Source organism: Cnephaeus nilssonii, assembly GCF_951640355.1.
Source record: "Cnephaeus nilssonii genome assembly, chromosome: 22".
NCBI lineage: Eukaryota > Metazoa > Chordata > Mammalia > Chiroptera > Vespertilionidae > Cnephaeus > Cnephaeus nilssonii.
In genome coordinates, this window is record NC_137093.1 from 24,825,137 (window position 1) to 24,850,306 (window position 25,170).

A 25,170-nucleotide genomic window follows, 5' to 3' on the forward strand; every position below is an offset into this window, starting at 1 on the left:
GAAAATGAGCATATGTTTTAAAATAAAAATAAAATTTTAAAGTACCAATGAATCTTTTTAAATTGGCAAATTTGGTAACTGTAATTTGGCTACTACCATGGAATTTCTAAGAGAAACACCAGTTTTTGGAGATCACTAAAAAGAAAAAAATATCTGCTAGAAATTATATCTTGGCAACTTAAGACCTTATTTTGATGTTGACTTTTCCAATTCACTAAGTTTTCTATGACTTTATAGCAGTGACCTTAAAACCAAAGGGAGTGACTCAGTCAAATGTTATTCATTTTTAAAACATGAAAATTATGAACTGCATTAGAGTCCTAACGGAAGAAACTTAAGACAGCAATATCAAGAGAGACAGTTTGCATGTCTAAGCAGGCTTGCCCGAACTGAAATTAAAACAAAAAAGTGTAATTTTCTTCCCCATGTCTTCCTGAAGATTAAGTCCAGTCCCTCAATTCAAAAGAGGGCAGATCTAATATGTAACACACCACCCTGTACAAAAGCAACAGACTCCTCACAGAAATATTTGCATTAAAAAGAACAAATTCGACCGAGAAGAGAAAGAAAGGCAGATCCAATCTCTCACACAGGCAACCACTATTTTTCCTCACTTACAGGGATATCATATCCTAGATGTCCAGGACAATGTACAGGGCTATAAAGTAGTGCAAAGACAATGAAAGGTACAAACTTCATAGACTCAGATAACTCAGAAAGGTACACTGCATTCCAGACAAGCTCGTTTTCCATTAAAGATACCCAGTAATCTTTTCAAAGTCCATTTCAAGTATTTTACAGTTTTTCCCAACAGTCCCAAAGTGAAGGGAAAAGAAACTATCTTTTATTGAAATAGAATCAAAAGAAGCCTATCATGAGATAATTAGAAGAAAGAGATGCTACAGCAAAACACACTCTCAGCAGGAACCTAGAAATTCAAAATTAGTGTAAATATAATACTCTGTGCATTCACATTGGTCAGAGAGAGTGAAATCTAGGTCAAAGCACAGAAGTACAGAATTCTGAACTTCACGGTCACCAATACTTTTACAAAACCTACATTTTAATCCTATGTAAGAGTCATGGTTGGCAAAAATGATCCTTGATAACCAGACAAGTGTTCCGTGAGACTTAAAACAGGATTATAGTTTAACTCTAACTCTCACTTTCATCGTTTGTTTTTGTTTTAATCCTCAACCGAGGATATTTTTCCATTGATTTTTAGAGAGAGTGGGAGAGGGAAAGAAATATTGATGTCAGAGAAACACATTGATTGGTTGCCTCCTGCACGCACCCTGACCAGGGCCAGGGCGGCGAGGAGCCTGCAACCGAGGTACATGCCCTTGACCAGAATCAAACCTGGGACCCTTTGGTCCACAAGTGGATGCTCTATTCACTGAGCCTATCCAGCCTGGGCAAAAAAAGGAACAACTTTCTATTACTTCTACTGACTCTGGTGGTAATAACATAACTGTATATACTTTTCTGAAGTCAGAAAACTATATACTTTAAAATTGGTAAATTTTAGCCCTAACAGGTATAGCTCTGTGGATAGAGCGTCGTCCTAGGGACTGAAGGGTTCAGGTTTGATTCTGGTCAAGGGCACATGTTCAGTTGGGGGCTCGATCCCCCAGTAGGGAGCATGCAGGAGGCAGCCAATCAATAACTCTCTCATCACTGATGTTTCTCTCTCTCTCTCCCCCTTCCTCTCTGAAATCAATAAAAATATATACTTTTAAGGGTAAATTTTATGGTAAATTTTACCTAAATCAAAATTATTCCAAGTAAAATAAAAAGACATTTTGTGCAGTTTTATCTTATTTGAGTTAAAATGCCTATATGTATTTCTGTGAATGTGTCTATCTATTGTTAGAAAGATGCACAGAAAAAGTTCCAGGGGAAAAAATGTGTAAAGTATTGAAAGTAGCAATTGCTGTATGAGTAAGATTATGGGGTTTGGTTTTGTTCCTGCTTGTCTTATATTTTCTAATTTTATACAATACACACATTCACCTTTCATGATCATAAAAGGGAGTTTTGTTAAAATAAAGATGAACTTTGATTTTAAAGTTTCTTATAGAAATTTCTGTGAGTTACCAATCTGTGGTTTTACAGGTTATACTTTTTTATTTTCCAATTACAGTGTAAATTTAATCATAGTTGTGATATGGGAGGTAAGGTGTTATTGATAAAATAGTATTTCCAGTGGAAATAATTATTTTCTTTGATTCATAGTGAACACACAGTCAATGAACACAATACATACGTTCATATTTGGGTTAAATTGTGTCTCTGATTCCCTCCCATGCAAAATAGCAATCTACCCTACCTACAAAAACACTATTAAATTTAAGTTCAACATCAACCTTTGTCTCTAACAGAGCTTTTTTTTTTTTAATAGCAATCATCCAAAAGAAACAATGGTAATCATCAATTTTTATTTTAAAACATATTGCTTCTGCTTTTAGAAGAAATAAGCAGTGAAAGAACAGGACAGTATATAAGAATTTTGGGATAAAAACAAACAGCTTTGAGTTATACTTACTATTTTTAATAATAATTACAAATACATTGTCAAACACCCTATAAGCAGCTTAGATTTACCAAGCTTTTACAATGCAACAGTGTGGTGCGAGATGTTTTCATTATTCCTCAAGCACTCATAGAGTTTTCTTGGGTCACAGAAAAGTGATAGGGACAGGAAGAGGTTTGAGGTTTTTGTTTGTGGTTTTTTCCTTTGTGGTTTTTTGGTTTTTTTTAATGTATGTGTGGGTCTGTGGTTTTAGATTTGTTTTAGGGATGGTTTTTTTTGGTTATTTTTGTTTTGGTTTGGTGCTTTGTTTGCTTTTTGTTTTTTGGCATGCTTTTAAATGCAGCTCATTAACACAAGAAGATAAACAACAAATACCAAATCCCTACCACATGCAAGGCATTGTTCTGAATACCTACTTACATTCTTTTATTTATCAATTATATGGGATAGGTATTACTATCCCATTACATATATGAAAACACTAAGCCGAAACCGGTTTGGCTCAGTGGATAGAGCATCCGCCTGTGGACTGAAGGGTCCCAGGTTCGATTCCGGTCAAGGGCATGTACCTTGGTTGCGGGCACATCCCCAGTAGGGGGTGTGCAGGAGGCAGCTGATTGATGTTTCTCTCTCATCGATGTTTCTAGCTCTCTGTCCCTCTCCCTTCCTCTCTGTGAAAACATCAATAAAATATATTTTAAAAAAAAAGAAAACACTAAGATATATAACAGTTAAAATTTGTCAAAACACATACAGACTAGTAAGAAGCAGAGCCAAACTTGGAGATGTGAATCTAAATCTGCATCCATACTTAAGCTTTCAAAGACCATTCCTCACTATTTTAGGTAAAGATTTGAAACAGAAAATTGGATCAGTGTACCATTAAATGATGAAGTTAAAAGATATATCCCAAACTAAATTGTATTTCTTTTATACACTAGCAATGAACTAGTGATGAAAAATTAACAATACAAAATTTTTTTAAAAATTTAAAGTCCATATACAATAGCATCAAACAATAAAATACTTAGAAATAAATTTTTGAAAGAAGTGCAAAAAAAAAGTGCAAGAATTGGGACTGGACAACTACAAAACATCAGACAGATTAGGCCCTGGCTGGGTAGCTCAGTTGGTTGGAGCATCGTCCCTATGGACCAAGGTGCAGGTTCAATTCCTAGTCAGGGCACAAGAGTCAACCAATGAATGCATGAATGGGTAGAACAATAAAAATTGATGTTTCTCTCTCTCTCTCAATCTCTCATCAATAATTTGTTTTAAAGGACAGATTAAACAATGCCTATAAAAATCCCAAGTGTTTTTTGGCAGAAATTGATAAATTGGTCTTAAAACCCAGGGACTCAGACAAGCCAAAACAGTCTTGAAAAAGAACAAAATTACAGAACTTACAATTAATTTCAAAATCTATTAAAAAGCTACTGTAATCAAATATTATAAAGCTGGCATAAGAATTAATAAGAGAATAGAATGAAGAGTCCAGAAATAAACGTAACATATAGACAGTTGATTTTCAATAAGGGTGCAAAGACCATTCAGTGAGAAATTTCTTTTTTTTCAATATATAATGCTGGGCCAACTGGATTACCATATGCAAAAGAATGAATCTGGACTACTACCTTACACAAAAATTAACTCAAAGTGGATCAACAACCTAAGCATAACAGCTAGAAGTTAAAACTCTTAGAAGGAAGCATAGGGGTAAACCTTCGTGATCTTGGATTTGACAATGGATTCTAAGATATGACACCAAAAGCATAAGAACAAAAGAAAAAAATAGATAAATGGACTTCATGGCAAAACTTCTTTTGCAACAAAGAACATTATCAAAAAAGTAAAAAAGACAACCTACAAAATGGGAGAAAACATTTGCAAATGATATATCTGATTAGGAGTTAGTATACAGAATATTTTTTAAATTCCTACAACTCAATAACAAAAACGACAAGTAACTCAAAAAAAAAATGGACTCCCTTGCCCAAGCTCAGTGGTTGGCAAACTCATTAGTCAACAGAGCCAAATATCAACAGTACAACGATTGACGTTTCTTTTGAGAGCCGAAAACCGACTTCGGTGCATGGGCCACGAAGTTTCAATCGCACTGTACGTGTGCACCCACACGTGGTATTTTGTGGAAGAGCCACACTCAAGGGGCCAAAGAGCCACATGTGGCTCAGGAGCCGCAGTTTGCCGACCACGGTCCTAGCCGATTTGGCTCAGTGGATAGAGCCATCAGCCTGCGGACTGAAGGGTCCCGGGTTCGATTCCAGTCAAGGTTACATGCCTAGGTTGCCGGTTTGATCCCCAATAGGGGGTGTGCAGGAGGCAGCCAATCAATGATTCTCATCATCAATGTTTCTCTCTCTCTCTTTCCCTCTCTGAAATCAATAAAAATATGGGTTTTTTTTAAATGGACTCTCCCCCCCACCACCACCCTAGTCGGTTTGGCTCAGTGGATAGAGTGTTGGCCTTCAGAGCAAAGGGTCCCGGGTTTGATTCTGGTCAACAAGGGCACGTACCTCGGGTGCAGGCTCCTCCCCAGGTGCAGGAGGCAACCAATCAATGTCTCTCTCTCACACTGATGTTTCTGTCTTCCCCTCTCTCTTCCACTCTCTAAAAATTAATAAAAAAACATCCTCAGGTAAGGATTTTTTTTAAAAAGGACTCCCAGCCCCCCAAAATGGACAGGGATTTGAATAGACATTTCTCCAAAAAAATACGTAAGTGGCCAATAAACACAAAAAATTATGCCTAGCATCATTAGTCATCAGGGAAATGCAAGTCAAAGATGCAATGAAATGCCATTTTACACCTACTAGGTTAGCTAAAGGTAAAAAGACAGAAAATAACAAGTATTGGCAAGAAGGTAAAGAAACTGAAACCCTCACACATTCCTAGTGGGAATGTAAAATGATGCAGTGCCTTAAAAAAATAAAGTTTGTCAGCTCCTCAAATGGTTAAAAGAGTTATCATGTGACCCACCAATTGGGATATACCCAAAAGAAATTAAAACATATGTCCACACTAAAACTTGTACATAAATGTTTATAGCGGCATTATTCATAATACAGTAGGCCCTCTGTATCCACAGGTTCCACATCCGGGATTGAAAATGTTCAGATAAAAAAGTTACATTGTTGCTAATGTGTACCATGTAGTTAATCCTAGGATGCTTACCTCTGAACATATACAGACTGTATTTTTCTTGTCATTATTTCCTAAACAACACAGTGTAACAATTATTTATATAGCATTTACATTGTGTTGGCATTATAAGTAATTTACAGATGATTTAATGTATACAGGTTATATGCAAATACTATACCACTTTATATAAGGGACTTGAGCATCCTGGGATCTTGTTATCTGGGGGTGGTTCTGGAACCAAACCCCCCCAGATACCAAAAGGCAAGTGTAACCAAAAAGTAGAAAAAATTCACATGTCTATCAACAGATGAATAGATAAACAAAATGTGGTATATACTTTTAACGAAATATTATTCAGCAATAAAAAGGAATAGGGTACTAATACATGTTGCACAGCCTCAAAAAAACAAACACTATGCTAAGTAAAAGAAGCTCGTCACAAAAGAAACATATTATAAGTTACATTATGTAAAATGTCCACAATAGTTAAATTCAGAGGCAGAAAGTAGGTTAGTTATTGCCAGAGGCTGAGAGAAAGGCAAGGAATGTTAATGGGTACAGGATTTCTTTGTGGGGTGATGAAAATGCTCTAGAAGTAGATAATGGTGATGTTGGACACATAGTGAGTATACCATAAACCAGGAATTGTACAATAAGAGAGTAATCTTATTGTAAGTGAATTACATCTCAAGAAAGCTAGGTTTTTTTAAAGACACTTTTTTTTAAAGTCAGTCATGGGGATGTGATGTACCACATGGTAACTGTATTATATATAAGGTATTTAAGAGAGTACATCTTAAAAGTTCTCAACACAGGAAAAAAATATGTAACTATGTGATGACGTTTACTAGACTTATTGTGGTGATCTTTTTGTAACATATACAAATAACAAATTATTATGTTGTAAACCTGAAACTGTTATCTTCAATAATATCTCAATTTTAAAAATTGAAAAATAACACCCAAAGAAACTACAAAAATGCCACTGAGACAATAAAGCACCTAATTTTCAATACTATTCAGATACAATCTCAACTCCTAAAGTCTTGTCATCCTATACATTCATAGTTTGTCAATGTATAAAAATAAACTAATAAAATGAAATCAACTACTGAAATTTTAAAAACATGAAAAAACAGCCCCTGAAATATCAAATCACTTTCACTCAAACAATTCTATTTTAGCATTGACTCTGAACTAAACATGTCTCAATTTCAAAATATCACATACAGAGGACAAATACTCAGAGGTTTAAGCAAATTTCCAACTGTTCTGAATAAACAGTCATTCAGATTTGCTTTGATGAAAATGTAAATATTTACCTGCCTCAAAGAAAACAAAATCCTTATAAGTCTAGTGTTCCCAAATGATGGAGAGAAAGAACCATGCATTTTTTTTTTCTATTCAGAATTTTGTTTCAAAATTAGTGTTAACCTAGCTAGGGTACTCATAGTTGATGGCTTATACTAAGCAACGCATACCCTGCTTTGCCTACAACATACTTAAAAACAAAGGCATTATAAACAGTCAAAAAAGTTACGTTTGTACACGATAAAAGTCACGTTATACAGTAACCTGACAGCCATTAACCTCAAAATGTCTCAAGAACTATTTTTTGGAAACTCCCCAAGTCCTTTAGTCTCGCTACAAATATTTACTGACCATCTCCCATGTGCCAGGCACTGCCCCTGGTAACCAGGATGCCACGGTGACCCATCAACAGAACAGGTCTCTCTGCTCACAGGAAGCCAAGTGCTTGTCCAAGGAGCCTGATGAGGACAACTTGGGAGCTTGTTTAAAAGTCAAAGTCTGGCCCTGGCCGGTTTGGCTCAGTGGATAGAGCGTCGGCCTGGGGACTCAAGGGTCCCAGGTTCGATTCCGGTCAAGGGCATGTGACTTGGTTGCGGGCACATCCCCAGTGGGGGGTGTGCAGGAGGCAGCTGATCGATGTTCTCTCTCATCGATGTTTCTAACTCTCTATCCCTCTCTCTTCCTCTCTGTAAAAAAATCAAAGTCAAAATCTGCTCCTAAGCCTTGGAGAGACCTCGGGCCTGGGGTGAGTCGCCGCGACGCCTGTATTTTCATCAAGCGCTCCTAGACCCCCGGGTGTTTTGAGAACCCAAGGCTCAGGGCCATCCCACCCCATCCAGCAAGATGCCACACCTCCCAAGTCCATTTCACTAAGCATCCTTCACCCAAACCAATATCCCAAACACACCACGAAGCTGGGGCGGAAGGGAGGCATTCCCGAATCGCTTCGACCTAAGCCACCGACAGACTTGCTTCCTTCCTGGGACGGACAGCTCACTCTCCGGAGAGCCCACCCGCGGCTGTCTGCACCTGAGCCTCCCGCGACTGCGCGGACACCTGTCTCCCAGCGGCTGCCGTCTACCTCTCCGGTGGGCGGGCGTAGTTTAGGGGCCCGCCGCCCCAAAAGAACGGAGGTAAGGCGGAGGCGCCGCGCGCATTAGGCGCCGACTGTATACCGCTGCCCCAACCCCGGCGCGCGCGCGCGCACGTACTCCCGCGAAAACTGAGGCGGACAGGCGACAGGCGACAGGCCAGTCCCCGCCGCCCAAGGATGCAAGGCGGGGCTCGAACCCGTCCGGCGGGCCGGGTTCCGCCTCGCGGGCGCTCGTCAGCCGCCGAGGCCCGGCCGGGCTCCCACCGACGGAGTTTCACAAAGAAAGTCTCCCGGCCCGCGCCCCTCACGCACTCACCGGCGCCGGCGGCGATTCAGGCTCCCGCCGCCTCCGGCTCCGCGCCGGAGTCGGCCCCGGGGTTGGCTCGAGCGCCGGCGGCGGCGACTGCTCCATCCCCACGGGGCCCGGGCCGCGTCCGCCTCGAGCTAACGGTCCCGCCAGCTAGGAGCGCGCGCCGGCTCCGCGCGCCATGTTCCCGCCGTGCCGCGCGCCGCCGCGGCAACCCCCACCACCCCCCTCCCCGCGCACGCGCACGCGCGCCGCCGCGAAGCCCACCACCGCCGCCCGCCGCCGCGCACGCGCGCACTCGCCGCGCCCCCTCCCCGCGAGCCCCGCCTCGCGCCCCGGAGCCGGCCGCTGTTCCCGGCGTCGCGCCCACCCCCTCCGCGCCCGTCCGGCCGGGCTGGAGCGTTCGCCGTTCTGAGTTCAGCGCCGCCGCCTGCCGCACAGCGGACCACCCCAGGCCGGATTCCTCGGCTCCTTCCCGGCCCTGCTCCCTTTGCTTCACCCGTTGCACAGGGCTCGGGGCGAGGGTCTGGACCAGGAGGGACTTACCCCCACCAAGTGCCGGGCGAAGGATGTCTCTCTGATGAGATGCCCGGCGGGGAAGGGTACAAGCACGTGCGCGAGCAAGCGGCACAGGGAAAGCCCTTGTCTCTGGGAGAGCCAGACTCCATGGAGACCCTGGAGTTACAGTCCCAAATCTCCACTAACCTTTGCGAGATTAAGGTGAGGTATCCGGGTCTGCTTCTCCTTAATGAGGAAGGTCCGACAACTAAGGCATGATGGGAGGACTCAAGAAATAATCGAGATAAAGTGTCAACACCGGGCCTAAGGCCTACCAGGTGGTAATCAGATGTCAAGACCTCTCAAGTAGGTTTGTTTACTGGCTAAAAACCACGGACTCTGGAGAAGGGAGATCTCGGTTCAAGTATTGCCTACACCTGTTGGTTCCAGTATTGCCTCCACCTGTTACAAACTGGGGTAACTGGAATAGGAGGACACTTGACTGAGCCAGAGAGCCTTGATTTGTAAATCTGCGAAAGTGGGAGCGGCAGTCCTATCCCGCAAAGTTGACATGAGCTTTCAGAAGATGATGCATGTATGCGCCTGAGCACCAGGCCTGGCACACACCAGGCTCTCCAAGCTTCCCTGTATAGCTCCGGCCGCGTCCTTCCAAGGTTAATGAAAAGGCTCGGCTCCCAAACCCTGTGGTAGAATTAGCTGCGAGGGGTTAACTCCACCTGGGAGCTGGAAGGTCTGTTCTTTCCCACATCTTTGCTTTGCATTCTCTGCCCCAAACGTCTCTGAAGACCCTAAACTTGGCAGAAAACAAAACAGAAGCAGAGAATGTTTTCCCTAGTAGGAGGGAAAAAAAAAAGTTTACAGGGGTCTCTTGGAGTTTATAAATGGTTGAATTTATTAGTCCGGTCTTTTCCAGATACAAAAAAAAACAAAACCTCAACCTGAAGTAAAGAAGGAAAAGTATTAAAAAGTCTTGGGGTGGTACCTCATTATGGGCATAGTTAGATCCAGGTGCTCACACAATAACCTGTCTTTCTCCAACCTCAGCTCCGCTTCCCTCTCTGATGGCTTCATTCTCATACAGTTCTCTTCCCATAGTATCCCTTGCAGCTCCTACCTCATATCGGACCAGGAAAGCAGGAGTTGATCCCCAAAAGTTCCCTCCAAAGTCTCGGGGTTGAGACTCTTGAGGTTGGTTCTCTTATTGCAACGCATTTTGAAGAAACTTGCCTAACGCCAAAGTCAGGAAAGGCAGAAAGCTCAGATTAGCACAATATTGCTCCTACCACCAGTGTCCTCAAACATTGGCTTCATTGCCATCTGCTCAGTTTTCAAAGTCCTGTGATCATCTCTAGCTGGGTGGCCAGTGGGAAGAGCTCTACCAGGGAAGGAGCCTCTAGTACCTTCAGCTTCCATAGTGGGGGTCAGGCAGGCACTTAGCTTTACCATCTCCCTCGCCCCCCACCCCACCCCATGATTTCATGGGGTAGAGGGACCCCCCCAAAAAAGTAAGAGTTGGACAAGTCGCCTTACATAGGGCCTCTCTGGTCATTACTGGGTCAACAGGACACACTCTCAGGCCTTATCTGCATTTCTAGACAGGAAAGAATGAACTGCTATGCCTTAGTCTTCTCGATCCCCTATACCCGTGGTGGGCAAACTCATTAGTCAACAGAGCCAAATATCAATAGTACAACAATTGAAATTTCTTTTGAGAGCCACATTTTTTAAACTTAAACTTCTTCTAATGCCACTTCTTCAAAATAGACTCGCCCCAGGCCGTGGTATTTTGTGGAAGAGCCACACTCAAGGGGCCAAAGAGCCGCATGTGGCTCGTGAGCCGCAGTTTGCCGACCACGGCCCTATACTGTGCATGTCTGCTGTGCAGAAATATTAATGCTTGGTTACAGGACTCTGCTGGGCATTACACATAATAAAGCTGATGTGCCATGTCCCCTTCCTAAAATCAGGAAAATATTGAATTTTACAAATTATCTGGCCCCAAGGTTTCAGGGACTGTGGCCCTCTATGTTTATTTGTTGTTAATCCCCACCTGAGGATATTTTCCCATTGCTTTACTGAGAGTGGGAGGGGGGAAAGAAGAGGAAGACAGAGAGAGAAACATTGATGTGAGAGAGACACATCAACTGGTTGCCTCCGACGCTTAAACACTGAACACACCAACCAGGGCCTTCTTTTTTTATTGTGGTAAAATACACATAACATTTAACGTCTTAGCCATTTTTTAAGTACACAGCTGAGTGGGATTAAGTATTCACAGTGTTGTACAATCATTACCACCATCCATCTCCAGAACTCTTTTCATCTTGCAAAAATGGAAACTCTATAATCCATTAAACAATAACTCCCCCTTCCTCACTGCCCTTCCCCCAGCTCCTGGCAACCACTATTCCAATTTCTGTCTCTGAGAGTCTGACTCCTCTAGGTACCTCAGCTAAGTGGAATCATACACTATTTGGCTTATTTCCCTGAGCATAACTGTGGACCTGCATCTTTATTATAGAGGGTGAGGATGAGAATTTAAAATAGGCCCGTGGAAAAATAAAAATAAAATAAAATAGGCCCATGGTATTTGCACCTGGCTACCTACTGCCTCCGGAGGACTGTGGCAACCAGTCACTCTCTACACACTCCACCCTGACCTCGCTCCCTGCAACTGTCTGAAGATCCTTTAGAATTTGCATGCCTCTCACCTAGGCTGAGACCAAGGACATTTCCTGAGAAACCTGGCTGGTGACGGCCACGGTAGAGCTCCAGATAAAAAGCACATGATTTCAAAAACACACACAAAAAGGCCTGCACCTAAAGGAGCTGGTCATCAAGCCAAAGCACACCGCCCAGGCTCCATTAGGTCTCTAATGGTGTACGGATGCCTCTGGAAGAGCAGCTGTCCCCATAATTAAAGCACAAAGTCTAAAAACAAACAAACAAACAAACAAAAACAAATATAAAGAAAAGAGCAGCAGGGTTCAAGAAGGTACTTGTCTCTCCCAGTCGGCCAGTGTTCAGGAGACAGCAGCACAGACAGCCAGGCGCTTTGTGGTGCCAGCATCGTCCGGCTCCCCTTCACGGAGCCGCTTTCGACTCGTAGAAGGCTGGAAAGAGAGGAAAAGGGAGACATGGTCAAAGAAGACCACCGGCTTTTTAAAGATGATCCAGGTTTCCCACTCTGCTCCCTGTACATTGGGAGACTTTCACGTGAAATGTCTAGCACCAACAATGACTGGTTTTCCTCACTGACATCTGAATCCCCATCACATTCCACCGGACTCAGACATGCTCATCAAAATGACAGTTCTCTCCCTGTGACTTCCCGATCATTCAATGATTTATATTCATATATATTTTAAATGTATTTTTATTGATTGCAGAGAGGAAGGGAAAGGGGGAGAGAGAAAGAAACATCAATGATGAGAAAGAATCATTGACCGGCTGCTCCTGCACGCCCCCTACTCGGGATGGAGCCCACAACCCCGGCATGTGCCCTGACCAGGAATCAAACTGGTACCTCCTGGTACATGGGTCCATGCTCAATCCATAAGCCACAATGGCTGGGCTCAATGATATATATTGACAGTAAGCAGCATTCACAGCCTCCTCTTGGTCATCTTCTCCTAAATCATGAAATTTAAAGAGATGACAATGCCTTTCACTGGGAGCCCCAAATCTTGCTCTTTTGTGGAAAGACAAGTCTTTTTTGTGTCTTTGTTTTCCAGTTTATAGAATTGCAAGAGGGGCCAAAACCGGTTTGGCTCAATGGATAGAGCGTCGGTCTGTGGACTGAAAGGTCCCAGGTTCGATTCCGGTCAAGGGCATGTACATTGGCTGCGGGCACATCCCTGGTAGGGGGTGTGCAGGAGGCAGCTGGTCGATGATTCTCTCTCATCGATGTTTCTAGCTCTCTATCCCTCTCCCTTCCTCTCTGTAAAAAAAAAAAATCAATAAAAAAAAATAAATAAATAAATATATATAAAATAGAATTGCAAGGGGGGAGTGGGAAGAGGATGGTATCAGTCACCAAAAGAAGGTGGGACCGGAATGAACAGATATTACCTTATACTTACAAAGAACAATGGAGGAATAAAATTATAATCAATAAATCACCCATCACTCACCCACATTTTTAAATTTTCAACTAATTTCTATTTGCGCCTCGAACAGAGTCTTTTCATCTTGCCTTGCAGGAGACTTCTCCAATGACAGTCCCTAGCTGTGTTTCTCTAGTGCATTAAGCATACTGCTCATTATTAAATCTTCTAAGGGTGCTGGAGTAGATCAAGCTGAAACAAAGTATCTACTACATCATTCCTAAGTGTGTGTGTGTGTGTGTGTGTGTGTGTGTGTAAAGCAATTTTTATTAGACTATTCAAACTCATCATCCTTGCTCACTGGCTCTTTAAACGTAGCCTGCATTTAACGACCATCATCTGGAATACCTGGGCGGGGAACTGGGGTAGAGCCGTTGACTTATTTTCTTCAAAAAGCAAATTTTGAAATTTTGTCTTCATGTCCTCATCCTGTAAAGAAATGGAAAACATAAGCAGCCTGTGTTTGAGGGACAGCTCCTCGGAGGATGGGGCCAGGAAGCCCCTGGAAACCGAGAAGTGGGCAAAGACGCCGAGTCTGCCAGTTGAGTGGCATGCGCTTGCTGAAGCTCTGGGAGGAGAGGACCGCGTGCCTTCCCCGAGTAGTCCAATCAGCAGGCAGCGCTCAATCAGCACCGGCTGAATCAAAACCACATGCTCAAGAGCTCTTGGCGGGTCAGAGAGAACCACAGACCTAAGCAGTCAAAAGACTTTCAGAACCAGCATCCCAGGTCCTGGCTGCGCTGGCAAGCAGGAGGCCAGAGGCTGGGGCTGACTCCGTGCAGCTGCTCAGTCTTAACAGGAGGTCGCCCCCCACCCCCCACCCCCCACCCCGCTCCCTGCCAACATGCGGCCAGTTCCTGGGGCCATCCTCACAAAGCCACCCAGCACCCTCGGGAAACCCACCCAGCAAGTGCTGTACAAATCGCCAGAAGGACTTCAAGCCCACAATATCTGGAGCGTGGGTCCAATGAGAAGGGTCAACCTATGAACCAGGTGGTCACGGTTCGACTCCCGGTCAGGGCACATGCCCGGGTTGCGGGCTCAGTCCCCAGTGTGGGGCATGCGGGAGGCAGCTGATCAATGATTCTCTCTCATCAATGATGTTTCTATCTCTCTCTCCCCCCCCCCCGTCCCTTCCTCTCTGAAATCAATTATATAAATAAAATAAAAAACTAAAACTAAATGCATGAAGAAATGAAACCACACTAGAATGTTCCTCAGATGGCAGCTCTTCAATGCAGCCAAACAGAGCTGACCTCAAGCCTCCTTAGGCCTGTTATTTAAAACAAGTCATCCATTAGCAATAATATGTAAAAGGAGCTCTTTACCTTCACATAGCACAGGCAGTAATGTGTATCTGTAAGTGCCCTTTCTTTGAGATGTCCACATCTATTCAAAAATACAAACTGTAGCCCTAACCGGTGTGGCTCAGTGGATAGAGCGTCGGCCTGCGGACTCAAGGGTCCCAGGTTCGATCCCGGTCAAGGGCAGGTACCTTGGTTGGGGGCACATCCCCAGGAGGGGGTGTGAAGGAGGCAGCTGATCGATGTTTCTCTCTCATCGATGTTTCAAACTCTCTATCCCTCTCTGTAAAATATCAATAAAATATATATATTTTTAAAAAATACAAACTGTAAGGTGCCTCGGAGGCAAGCAGGAAGGAATCCTCTATTTCAGGAAGTGAGGCAAAAAGTGGATCTAAGGGGTGCTCCCCAAACTGGATCCTCTGCTGATGACAAAACAGACCATATTCCCAGTGCTCAGTCCAGTGCCAGACCCACCAGACCACTTGGCTTCTTCAAGAACACTGCAGTTTCCCAACATAAAACCTAAACTGTCACTAGCAGGTGTGAGCACTCTGCATCCTTGTCCTCATTCGATGTTCACTCCACCTTTTGCTGCCAAAACAAAATGCAGACAAAAGAGGATCCAAGTGAGACCCCCGTCGTCAGGTTGAACTTCGCCTTTGCCTTGGCTGTTAATAGCGGTTTTCTTTCGCGGCAAAAAAGTACAGGAAAAATAGGCTGTTCTTGTTCATAAATCCCGGGGAGATGCAACCTGTTCCACGGCCTAACTAGGCAGCTCCATTTTTTTTTTTTCAAGACTTAACACAGCTCCTCTACGTCCACATCTAGCCCCCAAGCGTTTCCCTATTAGGGCACACGAAAAGAGCCATGTTTTTCTTTCTCATCAAAATTAAATCCCACACGCAGAGGCACCCTTTGTTTCCAAACTCCTTTTCTCCAGGGCCCCCGAGGTTTCAGATCTGTGTGGTCTATTAAGTGCTAAATCATCTGACAGGTTTCTGGCTGGGCGGGGGTACGGGGGGGGGGGGGGGGCGGTGAGGAGCCTGCTGTTGCTAGGTCAACATCCCAAACACATATATCTACTTTTTAAAAATTTCTGTTAAGGATGGGTTGCTCTCAACCTGAGCTGACCGGAGCCAAACTGTTAGGCGGGGAGGGTTAGGAGAGGAAGAGAATGGCGACGGTCTTCCCAGAATCCCAGAAGCACGGTGCCGAGATGGATGGTTCAGTCTCCACCCCACAGGGAACAGAGAGACCAAAGGCAAGTTCCTAGAAAGGGGGGTGGCTGTGCTGCATGGAACTGCACTTGACAGAAGACCTGACATCCATCAGAAGACCTGCCCCATGCTGCAGCTGATGCCTAACCCAAGGATGACCCCAGCAGAGCCACAGAGGGCTTCCAACTCCTGCAGCTGGGATGAGCTCAGCGCGTAACCCCACGGCAGCTGGACGCCCAGCAGGGACGCAGAGGTAATGCACACTTGGAAGGCGCAGGTGACAGGCAGTCTGCACGAAAGGCATGCTTCCTCTCCACGAACAAGTGGGGTCCTTTCCATCCAATCACTTGGGCTTAAGAAATGGTTAGATTCTCCCCCCAGGGAAGCTGCCCTTCCTCTCCAACACCTGCTCCCGTGATTTAAAGTGGAAGAGGCTGGAATGCAGCCCATCCCACCTGTTTGGGGTAGAGGGTTTGAGGGAAGAGGGGAGCCCAGCTGGGGATGAGATTCCGAGTTAGAACAACTCCTCCAAGGCACACGGCCAAACGGCGGGCCCCGGGAAGCCAAGTGGAACCAAGACCGGCCATAAAGTGAGCTTGTCCATCCAAGAGCCACGAATCAAGATTAAAAAGATTGCACCCAGCCCTAACCGGTTTGGCTCAGTGTCGGCCTGTGGACTGAAGGGTCCCAGGTTCGATTCCGGTCAAGGGCATGCACCTTGTTTGCAAGCACATCCCCAGTAGGGGATATGCAGGAGGCAGCTGATTGATGTTTCTAACTCTCTATCCCTCTCCCTTCCTCTCTGTAAAAAAATCAATAAAATATATTTTTAAAATAAAATAAAAATAAAAAGATTGCACCCAGACACCACGCAAAGACACACCCACATATCTACATACCCCACACACCTAAAGCTTCATCTACAACAGCTGCAGGAAACAGACCCAAAAAGCCAACGCTGTGTTTCCCTCCTCTTCCTCATCTCTCAGGCACAGTTCAGGGCTGCCCAGGTATTTTATGCTACGAGGCGGCATCGCCCATACCCACCTGAAGCCACGGGTGTTTCAAAGCTTCTTCTGTCGTAAAACGTGCCTTTGGATCCACTACCAACAACTTCTTGATGAGGTCCAGAGCTAAAGCAATAAGCCCCAGTGAGAAAGGTAAATGCATTGAATCAGCAAAAATTAACAGCATGCCAGAATCACAGGCCAACATCCAGAAAGACGAGAGAGGGGCTGGGGTCATCGAGGAGTCAGCAGGTGTGGTGGGCAGGGCCCCCTAACCCTCCCTCACTCTCTGTATTCATCAGAGTGCTCTGAGAACAGCAGGAATGACCATTGCTCCCTGCTCAGGCATCACCACCTCTTACCTCTCTGCTCTTTCTCTCATGGCTGGATTCAAGTTCAAACTAATTAAAGCTGAACTTACACCCAGTTCTAAGACACCCAGGAAGCAAGCCCACGCTCCCTGAGACCCACAGATTGATAGTGAGAGTTCCTCAGGCAGCGAGAGGCTCCTGGAACTGCGAGAGGCTTGGCAGACAGGAACCTGGATGGCCAGCAACAAGTGGAGGCTGGCTTGTGTATTGCAACAATATTATTCCTTAGACACTGACATTTAACACTATCAACTCTGTTACAGTTATTTGTCATTTAGTTTTACTTTTCTGCTTTTTTCTTTTGAGAATTACAAAGTTGCACGGTGAAATTCTTAAACACAAAGTAACTAGTTACACTTACTCTTACATGCTTATTTACTCAAAGGAAACCCTGTAACTAAAAAGTTACTTGTTGCCCTGGCCGGTGTTGCTCCGTGGATAGAGTGTCGGCTTGCGGACTGAAGGGTCCCAAGTTCGATTCCAATCAAGGGCATGTACCTCGGTTGCGGGCACATCCCCAGTAGGAGGTGTGCAGGAGGCAGCTGATGGGTGTTTTTCTCTCATCGATGTTTCTAACTCTCTATGCCTCTCCCTACCTCTCTGTAAAAAAAAAAAAAAATCAATAAAATAAATTTTAAAAATAATAAATAAATCCACTGTCATCTTAAAAAAATAAATAAAAAGTTACTTATTTTGCACACTTAAATCGGTACCCAGCACTTGTGTATGTTGTACTTAACCCTTCCAAAAACCCTTTAAGGTAGGGGTTGATTGTGACCCCTTTACAAAAAAAAAAAAAAAAAGGAGCCCTAGTCGGATTGGCTCAGTGGATAGAGTGTCAGCCTGTGGACTAAAGGGTCCCAGGGTTCGATTCCAGCCAAGGGCACATGCCTGGGTTTCGGGCTCGATCCCCAGTGGGGGGTTTGCAGGAGGCGGCCGACCAATGATTCTCTCACATCACTGATGTTTCTCTCTCTCTCTCCTCCCTTCCTCTCTGAAATCAATAAAGAAATATTTTAGAGGGGAAAAAAATGGAGACTCAGAGAGTTGAAGCCACTTGCCTAAGGTCACACAGCTAGAAAGAGCAGACCCAGGCAGGACTTGAGTCTAGAGCTGCCTGGCTCTGGAGCCTGCGCTCCTCATACCTCCTGTTGCCTCTCAAATGGTGCAAAACAACAGGAAGTAAGAGCAGAATGGACAGCAGAGGAAAACATAATGGAATTCGAAAAGAAACTCTCCCACCACAGCACACACACATGTAAGCAAACCTTCGACTCTTAACCCATCCGTGTCCATACCCTGCTCGGAGACCTCTGCCCAGACTTCAGGAATGAAGTTGTATTTTCCGCTGGTGATCTGGTCCTTCAGGGACACTTGAGTCTTATGCTCAGAGAAAGGTGGATACCCACTAAGGCTTCGTAGTGGTAGGGAGAGAAAGGAAAAGAAATCAAGTGGTATTCTCAGTGGCATTCGGATAGACTTCTTTCTTCCCCCCAGCATAATGAAAAATTCGATTGTTCTATAAATCAATGGTTAAAAAAAAAAAAAGTGACCTAAATTAAACACAAGCCCCTCTACCTGGACATGTTTCTGATTTCACCTAATGAACTCCAACCAGACTCTGAAGCCATGGTTTCTTACCAAATAAAAAGAATAACTCCTAAACTCCAGCAGTCCACAGCACGGTTATATCCGGCAGTCCCAAGGGAATTAAGAACCTCAGGAGCCAAGTACGTAGGGGTACCGCATAAGGTTTTCATGAGAGAGGTCTCCCCCAATATCTTGGACTGCCCAAAATCAGTAATCTAAAAATCAAAGACAAAAAGGAATCAGTTTTAATGAGAGCATAAAATAAAAAGATTAATATAGTCTGCCAGTCCCCCAAAGACAGGCAGGTTAGATCAGTTTCCACCCTACAGTTCATGTCTGCTGTTAATCTGGAATCTACAAATTCGTGTCTAATTGAAGGCCATTCTGAGCTTTTTCAAGTTATTTAATTTTGCTTATATTAAATTCCTGAGCCAAGAAATCTCCAAGGCCCAGGCTTTATGCCAACTTATCTGTGTTCTCTGTAACCTTACAAAAGGTTTATAGCTCCTATCACAGACCTCCAGGATTCTGATTAGTTATGCATGGTTCCTCTTAGACCCCGATTTCTCAGCCTTGGCTGCGCACTCACATATCTGAGAACTTGGGGGGAAAAATGTATCTCTGGGTGCCACCTTTACAGACAGACCCACAGGAGCAGCCTGGACGACATGATTGTACTTATTCATTCATTCATTCCTTTATTCATTCATTCTAATCACTAAGAGATTCCAAAGCTAAGACAGGTTTTAGCAGCACTGCCTCCGATAGAGGGAAGGAGGAGATGGGATGCATGTAATTTACCCTCCATTTAGGTAACTCTCCCTCCCTCTGAACATAAAAGTGGCTTGTACACAATGGAGCTCATTAGAATCTGGATTAAAACAATAAATACCACCCTCGCCGGCTTGGCTCAGTGGATAGAGTGTCAGACTGCAGACTGAAGGGTCCCAGGTTCGATTCCCGCTAAGGGCACATGCCTGGGTTGCGGGCTTGATCCCCAGTAGGAGGTGTGCAGGAGGCAGCCAATCAATGATTCTCTCTCATCATTGATGTTTCTATCTCTCTCTCCTTCTCCTTTCCTCTCTGAAACAATAAAGAAATCTATTTTTTTTTAAATTTTTAAAAAAACAATAAATACCACCTGATCTGTAAAAATAATTGCTAAAAGTGGAAAGATCAAAGTCTCAACATTTTTATGCTCATACTTTTTACCTGATAAACCTAACAGTTTCTGAACAGAAATCTACTGGAATGGCCACATACAGAACATACATTTCTTACCTTTATCAGACAGTCCTCTTTTTGAGATGAGAGTAGAACATTCTCTGGCTTTAAATCCCGATGTATAATACCATTTTCATGAAGGTACTACACAGAAAGGGAGGCATGGTGCTTAATTTAAGGAGTATGCATGTGAGTAGAGACAACACACACACAGCACGTACGTCTTACATCGGGGTGAAACGGTAAGCCACATTACTCACAAATATATTTCCCCAAATCACAGAAAAACTCCTGGGTAAAGGGGTGAGGGTTTACAAATTTGTTTTCAAGAAAGTCTTTAAAAAGTTCAGAAATGAAAAAGGCAACTTAGGACAGCAGGTGGGCCTTTTACTTCACTTTTCAAGGTAATAAACCTTCAGGTTGGCAGAGACGTGAGGTGTCAATTTCAAAAAGAAAAATATAAATGGGTGACATAAAATATTTTGAAGACCACATTATACAATAAACCATAAAAGTCCCACCAGGATGATACATTTGGTTATTCCAACCCTGAGAATAATATCCTTCAAGGGAATCTGTGAAGTGCATATTGTAAGTTTGTTTAAATACCCAAAGTTAACAAATTCGCCGAAGTGAGGAATTCCTTCGTCTTCGAAAACGCTATGCTCTGAAATACAGATGCTCCTTGACTTACGATGGGGTTACATCCTGATAAACCCATAAGCTGAAAACATCTCAAGTCGAAATGCATTTAATGAACATAACCTACCGAACAGCGAGCCTAGCCTAGCTACCTTAAATGTGCTCCGTTGGGCAAAATCATCTCAACACCGCCTTTCCTGCACAGAGTGGGTCTGCAAGGGAAGAGACCTTGGCTGAGAAGCGCCACGACCAAATTCTGGTTTGAGAAAGGGTGTTCCTCAAAGCAGGCAGAATGCCACCAGCTGTCCCTCCACGCAGCTCTTCCGTGGAGTGAGGAGAAGGCAGCCCGCCAGCCTGGCGCTGCAGGGAACATGCTGGCTATGAAGGAACGCCTAGCACCAGCCACGGGGAGCGACCAGGATGTCACAATCACCCCAACTTGCCAGCCTTGTCCTCATACCTGCTCCGCCCCCACCAAGAGGTAAGGGGGGCCGGGCTGTGGTGACTCAGTGGATTGAGCATCGTCCCATGGACCAAGAGGACCCGGGTATGATTCCCAGTCAGGGCACATGCCCTGGGTTGTGGGCTGATCCCCAGTAAGGGAGGGGAGAGGGGGCGGCGGCGGGGTGCAGGAGGCAGCCAATCAATGAGTCTCTCTCATCATTGATGTTTCTCTCTCTCCCTTCCTCTCTGAAATCAATAAATATGGGGTTTTTTTGGTGTGTTTTTTATTTTTATTTTTTTTCTTTATTGACTTCAGAGAGGAAGGGAGAAGGAGAGAGATAGAAACATCAATGATGAGATGGAATCATTGATTGGCTGCCTCCTGCCTTCTGCCTCCCACTGGGGATTGAACCCACAACCCAGGCATGTGCCCCTGGCTGGAATGGAACCTGGGACCCTTCAGTCTGCAGGCTGACGCTCTATCCATTGAGCCAAGCCAGCTACCTGGGACCCTTCAGTCTGCAGGCTGACGCTCTATCCATTGAGCCAAGCCAGCTAGAGCTTTTGGTGTGTTTTTTTAAAGAGAGATAAGGGGAGATTCTACAAGGATCAGGCAGAAGTAGCAATCAATGCCCCGCCACAAATACCTCCAAGCTAAAGAGAAGACTCGGGGACCACGTGTTTATTTAACTCCCTTTCTTCCTCTCTCTTAAGCTTCACAGCAAGCGCTTTCTCATCTGAGTCAAAGGGGGAGATGTTTTTGCCAAGAACCGAACAAACAACACACACACACACACACACACACACACACACACACACACACACTCTGTTCCCCAGGTTTTCCTCCAAGCTCCCTCACTTTCTGACACACTCAGAGAGTAATTCGCCGGCCAGAAAGTAGGCGGTCATAAGCACCGTGGGCTCCTTACCTGTACAGCCAGGAGCATCTGGTAAAAATACAGTTTGCACGTCGCTTCTTTCAGGCGTCTGTTGCCTACCACCCTGTCAAACAGCTCGCCCCCTTCCATCCTGAAACACACGGGCACAGCAGGGCGTTCACGCCTGGAGGGAAACTCATTGGGTGGACAATAACACAAACAGAACAAACTCCTGAAGACAAGCAAAGGGCTGCCATTTTTATTCACCCGTGACTCCCGTTGTCAAGGCAATGAGGTAATAAGCTTCCTCCACAAGGAAGATGTCCCCAGTGGATACTAGGAAACAAGGAAAGATGGGAGGAGGGTGCAGTGGGCAGTGCAGACACTTGGAGGGCTTTAAAAAATTTGACTCCTGCCCTAACCGGTTTGGCTCAGTGGATAGAGCATTGGCCTGCGGACTCAAGGGTCCCAGGTTCGATTCCGGTCAAGGGCATGTACCTTGGTTGTGGGCACATCCCCAGTGGGGAGTGTGCAGGAGGCGGCTGATCGATGTTTCTCTCTCATCGATGTTTCTAACTCTCTCTCCCTCTCCCTTCCTCTCTGTAAAAAATGAATAAAATATATTTTAAAAAATAAAATAAAATAAAATATATATATTTTTAAAAATCTGACTCCGTGGATCCGAGGCAGGGCCCGGAGTTTGCGTTTTAATCACACTCCCAGTTAGACTCTGAGACTGGCATAGAGCAGCAAGCAGGAGGAGACGATCAGATCATCAGGGCACTAAAGCCCAACGCCACAACTTCCCAGCCAAGGTGCTTTGGGCAAATTCTGTAACCTCTCTGATCTTTTTTTTTTTTTTTAATATATTTTATTGATTTTTACAGAGAGGAAGGGAGAGGGAGAGAGAGCCAGAAACATCAATGAGAGAAACATCGATCAGCTGCCTCCTGCACACCTCCTACTGGGGATGTGCCCGCAACCAAGGTACATGCCCTTGACCGGAATCGAACCCGGGACCCTTCAGTCCAGAGGCCAACGCTCTATCCACCGAGACAAACCGGTCAGGGCATAACCTCTCTGATCTTGTTTCTGCCTCTTAAAAACAGAGAGAAGAGGCCGGCTGGTGTGGCTCAGTGGTTGAGTGCTGACCTATGAACCAGGAGGTCACGGTTTGATTCCCACTCAGGGCACAGGCCCGGGTTGTGGGCTCCATCCCCAGTCGGGGGTGTGCAGGAGGCGGCCGACCCATGATTCTCTCTCATCAAATGGGGTGTCATGATCACCCCATTTAACACCAGGAGAATGACTGTGAGCGGTCTAACAGTGGGCAGTCAGCTCGTCACCTGCAGAGTGGGACTCAGACACCGGCCTCAGATCCGGGGCCTGGGCCCTCGCAGCCACCTGCCTTTGGAAACACGGAGGGGTTGCGGATACGGTAGGAAACCCCTCGAGCACTCTGTGGGCCCCACCCCACCACACGCATCTGTCCCGGGTCCCCAGGACGAGAAATGCAAGCCAGCATTCGCCTTTCAATAAGCATTGAAATGGAAACAGATCAAGAAGCTTACTACTTACAATTCCAAAACAATATAAAAATCTTCGGCATCAAAAAAGTCTTTAATCTTGATGATACACGGCTAAAGAGGGAGAAGAGGGAACGTAGTGAGAAGCTCCCAAGAGGAAAAACCACGAGAGCAGGACTCCCAGCAATATTGTAAGTTTGTCTAAATACCCAAAGTCAACAAATTCGTCGAAGTGAGGGATGACTTAGTCTCGAAAACGCTATGGTCTGAAATACAGATGCTCCTTGACTTACGATGGGTTTACATCCTGATAAACCCATCAGCTGAAAATATCTTAAGTCGAAATGTATTTCATGAACATAACCTACCGAACATCGAGCCTAGAGAGTCAGGGAGGCCAAGACCAGGCATTGGGCCCCGTCCTGGGACACTTTGAAGCTCACGCAGGGGAGAGGGCAGAACAGAATTAATGTGGCTCCTCAGTGAGGACGTACAAGGAACTCGCCACCCCACCAAGTTAGCAAGGGACTGGTTCACGTTTCACATAAGGATGGCACCGAGGAAGGCAGGCCGGTCTTCTCCCAGTTCCCTCCTCATTGCACAGATTGTTGTATCGTAAATCAGCAAGCGGAACACAGGACGCCTTAACAAGCCAATTCATTAGGAGTCTGGATTCACGCCAGCGGGCCCAGAGGGAGCTGACTCCCAAGATTCTGAGCAAAAACATGGAGGAGGCGTTCCCTATTTATATGCTTCCAGTTCTTTGTCTCCCAAATATGGGGGTTCCGGACCTTCTGCAGACTTTACAAAGAGCTTTGTGTTAAGTTCTTTTTGCAGACAGCTTATAACCTTGAGTACATAACTAACAGGGAGTAGTATCAGCCCCTTACGTCAGATGGCTAGCCTGCAAGGTCAGACAGCTAACTTTATTTTCCCTGTTATTCATTTAAGCTAAAAAGTAACGTTAATTTACAGAATAAGAGACTATTCTGTATGTCTAAAAAATAACAGAGTTGACTACATAGAACGAGGGATCATTTAAAAACAGCAGAGGATTTTAAACAGTCATTTTACAAAATAGAGATTATTATGCTTCAAGATACGCAAGGACATCTCATAACCGGGAGGAGCTTGACAAGGAGCATGAATGGAAAGCAGGTCAGGTGGGTGCCCGTCATGTTGCCGGACGGCGGGCTATTCAGCTCTGCACAAATGGAACCACAGGGGAATGTTACAAGATCCTCCCATTTTCAAGGAGATATGAAAGTTAAGAGATTTGCCCTAGCCGGTTTGGCTCAGTGGACAGAGTGTCGGCCTGCAAACCAAAGGGTCACGGGTTCGATTCCAGTCAAGAGCATGTACCTTGGTTGCAGGCTCCTGCCCAGCCCAGGCCCTGGTCAGGGCATGTGCAGGAGGCAACCAATCGATGTGTTTCTCTCACATCGATGTTTCTCTCTGTCTTTCCCTCTCTCTCCCACTCTCCTTAAACATCAATGGGAAAATATCCTTGGTGAAGATTAAAAAATAAATGAAATGTAAGAGATTTACTGTGTCTTCTGTTCAAGAACTCAATCAGTATAAATATCACATAATTATTTAATCATGAAATCTTTACACAGTATTGTCCTTTCAAAAGTTCAGGGTAAAGCTCTTTCCAGCTAAATGACAACTAAACACACATATGCGTGCACATGCACACACATGTACACACACGATTAAGGAACTCACATTTCATGCTAGCTTTATTATATTGAAATGCTTTGCACTCCTCCCTTATTTTAAGATAAATGATTTTAAGAATGGGCCATATTTCACAGAAGTACTTACATGATTTAATTTTTTCAAAATTTCGATTTCTGTTTCAACATTGAGAGCTGGATCCTTTAATAAATAAAATAACATTAGAGTTTATTATTAATAATAATTGCCAATA

General features: G+C 44.8%; 2 protein-coding genes across 8 annotated transcripts in view; both read right to left on the reverse strand.

Annotated features, from left to right (window-relative positions):
* Positions 1-8,612, reverse strand: part of TTC28 (tetratricopeptide repeat domain 28) — a 389,347-nt gene extending 380,735 nt beyond the window's left edge. For 3 of the 4 annotated variants that reach the window (XM_079763232.1, XM_079763228.1, XM_079763229.1), the window contains exon 1: positions 8,416-8,612. In XM_079763232.1, the coding sequence (XP_079619358.1) occupies positions 8,416-8,511 (96 nt within the window). In that variant the 5' untranslated portion in view covers positions 8,512-8,612. The other variant, XM_079763230.1, reaches the window with a different exon arrangement.
* Positions 8,613-11,133: 2,521 nt separating this feature from the next.
* Positions 11,134-25,170, reverse strand: part of CHEK2 (checkpoint kinase 2) — a 47,789-nt gene continuing 33,752 nt past the window's right edge. For all 4 annotated transcript variants that reach the window (XM_079763238.1, XM_079763239.1, XM_079763236.1 and 1 more), the window contains 9 exons: positions 25,065-25,118; positions 23,290-23,351; positions 21,763-21,862; positions 19,805-19,891; positions 18,575-18,738; positions 18,232-18,347; positions 16,603-16,688; positions 13,380-13,460; positions 11,134-12,038 (listed from right to left, as the gene is read on the reverse strand). In XM_079763238.1, the coding sequence (XP_079619364.1) occupies positions 11,949-12,038; positions 13,380-13,460; positions 16,603-16,688; positions 18,232-18,347; positions 18,575-18,738; positions 19,805-19,891; positions 21,763-21,862; positions 23,290-23,351; positions 25,065-25,118 (840 nt within the window). In that variant the 3' untranslated portion in view covers positions 11,134-11,948. The remainder of the gene's footprint in view (positions 12,039-13,379; positions 13,461-16,602; positions 16,689-18,231; positions 18,348-18,574; positions 18,739-19,804; positions 19,892-21,762; positions 21,863-23,289; positions 23,352-25,064; positions 25,119-25,170) is intronic.